We start from the raw sequence: 3,138 nt of genomic DNA on the forward strand, positions 1-3,138 counted from the left end.
GGATAACTGGACTTAAACTCACACTGTACATTTTACATTTACGTTCAATCTAATATTCAATATGCCATTGCTCGCATACTTATGTATATTATCCTGCTTTATATCTTGTTAATGTAACATTTGTAATTCAACATGTACATTTTCTACTACTATTTTATTTCTATTGAGATGTTTATATTTTGGAGTGTTTATTTTTCTAGTCTTTTAATTTGTTTTGTACAATGCCTTGTCTTTTTATGCTGCTGCAACGCAGAAATGTCCCAAATTGGGATCTTATTTTATATACACAGATTCAAATCATGAAAACAATAATACCACTGCCCTCCACTAATGAAGGGACAGTGATGTCATGATAGAATGTGATGACATCATATACTGCGAGCCATTGCAACCATGGTGATGCCATCTTCAAAGCCTCGGAATGCGATGACATCACAGACTAAAAGCTGCAGGCTGAGGTGAGGTGAGGTTCTGGTTCAGTTTCACAGTGCACAGGCAGCAGATACACACAGAAACACAGGCAGAGACTGATTTACCAAACACAGGATCATTTCCTCTGACACAAAGTCACAATGAAGCCCTCCAACGACCTTAAAGCCAGGAATGTTGCCCTGCAGGATGAGATACACAGGGCCAAAATCAATGAGAAACATCTGATGGACCAGAACGCAGAGCAGGAAAGGAAGATCTCTTCCATGGTTACAGCTGAGATGGATCTGAAGAAAGAGGAGCTGAAGAACGCTGGGCTGAAGCATACTGTCAAAAATCAGACGTTCACATTAGAAAAAACGAGAGAGGAACTGGACAAGTTGAAAGTTGAACACAGGGATCTAGAGACTGTCAGTGCGAGTGAGAAGAAAGACTCTGAGCAGAAAATGTACTTCTTCAAAAGAGAGTCTCTGGAGTATCAGAACAAATTATGTGTGGAGAAGTCTCTCCGCCAACAGAAGGAGAAAGAAGCAGAAATGTTTGGAAACCATCAAAAGGAGAACAGGATGCTGAATATGCAGGTGGAGAAACTGTCTCATAATGTGAAGGAGCTGACCGGCTATAAATGCTTCAGCATCAAAACATTAGAAGAGCAGCGAGAACTGCTTAGGAAGAAGGACAAGGAAGTGGCAACCTTTGAGAAGGAGGCAAAAAAATCGAAAGAGTTTGCGTTAACATGCCAACAACGCTATGAGAGTCTGAAACCTTACCGGGAAAAACTGAAGGTGGCGAAACACGAGTGTGAGAGACAGTCAGAGGAGCTGAAAAAACACAGAAGACTGGACGATGTACACAGGACCACAGAACATGGTTTACACACAACGATAGCGCACTGGGAGCATAAAAGAGTGGGGTGGGAAAATAAGTATGCAAACCTGGAAGTCGACATGGAAATCTTGCGGGAAGCAAACAGAGACCTCATAACGGCAGCAGAAATGCACGAAGAAGAGGTGGTGAAGGAGCGAAACCTCGTGAAACACATGGAGCTCGAAGTGAAGCAGAAACGTGATCTGAAGATTAAACTCCACGATCAAGAGAGGAAGATGATGCAAAACACTAACGTCCATGGCCAAGAGATAATCCATCTGAGAGCCTTGACGTTAGATCTGGAGAAGAGGCTAACGCTGAAGATCATCCATGCTGACAGTGTGGAGGCGGAGAGAAACCTCCTCCTGCAAAACCAGCTTAAGGAACAGGTGCAGCAATCTTTGCTCAACAAAAATATTCAACAACTGCAGGAGAAACTCCAAGATCAGACCTGCGAGACCGACGTTCAGAGGGTGAAGCTGGCCAGGTTGGGGATGGAGAGGCGCTGCATGAAGAACCAGCTGCAGAAAGTCAGCCAGCATTTGGCGGAAAGCAAAATGACGCAGGACGCGTGCGTGGTTTCTGCCGACAGGGACCAGATGCTGGGGGAGATGAAGTTGGTCAAGATGGCTACGGAGAAGGAGACGCTGGAGAAAGAGCTGCAGACACGAGACGATATGGTGGTGCAGCTGCAGCTGAGACTCAACCAGGAGAGAAGCTGCCAGGACGCGCACAGACTCACCATCAAAGAGCATGAGCTCCAAAAAAGGCAAATGTGGCTGGAGATGAAGAGGCTCAAGCAAGTGCCGGGTGCGAGTAAACACACTTCCCGGCGGGCGTGGACTCGGGAGAAGAAGAAGCGCCCTCACGCCTATGTGGAAGTGATGAAGGCCCAGCACCGCCACTTGCTCACCGGGAAACTTCAGAGCGTACTTCTCCTGGAGAAAAAGGACGAGGTGATCGAGGAGCTCCGGCGCATGTTGGCCCGCCGGCCGGACGACGCCATACAGAAGATGCAGCAGTTAGGCTGGGACAACAGGCGCCTGAGCAAAGAGCTGATGGCAGTGAAGGGCACCCTCGGGGTGTACCAGGCGGAGTACGACAACATGAAGGAGGAGAACGAGAGAGTGAAAGAGGAGAAAAAGACCCTGAAGATGGGCTACTTGAAGGCTAAAGAGGAGAACGAGAGAGTGAAAGAGGAGAAAAAGACCGAGAAGATGGACCACTTGAAGGCTAAAGAGGAGACCAGGAGGCAGGCGGAGAAAGTCAGGAAGTCGGAGTCTGGAGACATGAACCAGCAGATGCACTTGCCCCCCATCTCCAAAAAGACCAGACACCCCGCTGAGGAAACCGCCAAGGACCAGGGTTTCTCCGGCTACAAACCTCGGCCAAATCGTGTCATCATCAAGTCCAAATGTGTGCCAGAAATGCTAAAGTCCGTCCCCCTGCCTTCCATCCCCACCGTGAAACTCGTGCCTCACCCGCCTCCCAAACGGTCGCAGCATCCTACACCGCGCCGCAGAAGCTTAGCGTTATCGGATCCACCGAGAACTGGGTCGCCTTAAGAGCAGCGGGCACAACGTTTTAGTTTTCAGTGTTAGCTAGTTAAATTAGTTTTTGTTAAGTTGTAGGTTAATGTTATTATAGTTAATAGTAAGTCAGTATATTTTCAATGAGTTAAGTTTTAATTGATAGTTTTATCACATTTTTATGATGTTTATATAGTGTGTTTTTAAAGATAAGTTTCCTTTGATTTATTTAAAATGTGTTTTCTTGTTTCAGTTAATTTTTAGTTAAGATAGTTCAATTTGTTTTAGTTAAGTTTTAGATTAAAGTTATTAT

The 3,138-nt window shown here is 45.9% G+C and overlaps 1 protein-coding gene across 1 annotated transcript; it reads left to right on the plus strand.

The window, feature by feature from the left end:
• Positions 1–572: 572 nt before the first annotated feature.
• On the plus strand, positions 573–2,861 carry LOC117472711 (cilia- and flagella-associated protein 58-like). The gene has a single exon (XM_034118067.1). The coding sequence runs from the start codon at positions 573–575 to the stop codon at positions 2,859–2,861; it is 2,289 nt and encodes a 762-aa protein (XP_033973958.1).
• Positions 2,862–3,138: the final 277 nt, after the last annotated feature.

This window comes from Trematomus bernacchii, unplaced genomic scaffold (genome assembly GCF_902827165.1).
Source record: "Trematomus bernacchii unplaced genomic scaffold, fTreBer1.1, whole genome shotgun sequence".
In the NCBI taxonomy this organism is placed as follows: Eukaryota; Metazoa; Chordata; class Actinopteri; order Perciformes; family Nototheniidae; genus Trematomus; species Trematomus bernacchii.

Coding starts and splice junctions, on each gene's coding strand:
- LOC117472711 (XM_034118067.1), top strand. CDS start 573: ATGAAGCCCTCCAACGACCTTAAAGCCAGGAATGTTGCCCTGCAGGAT.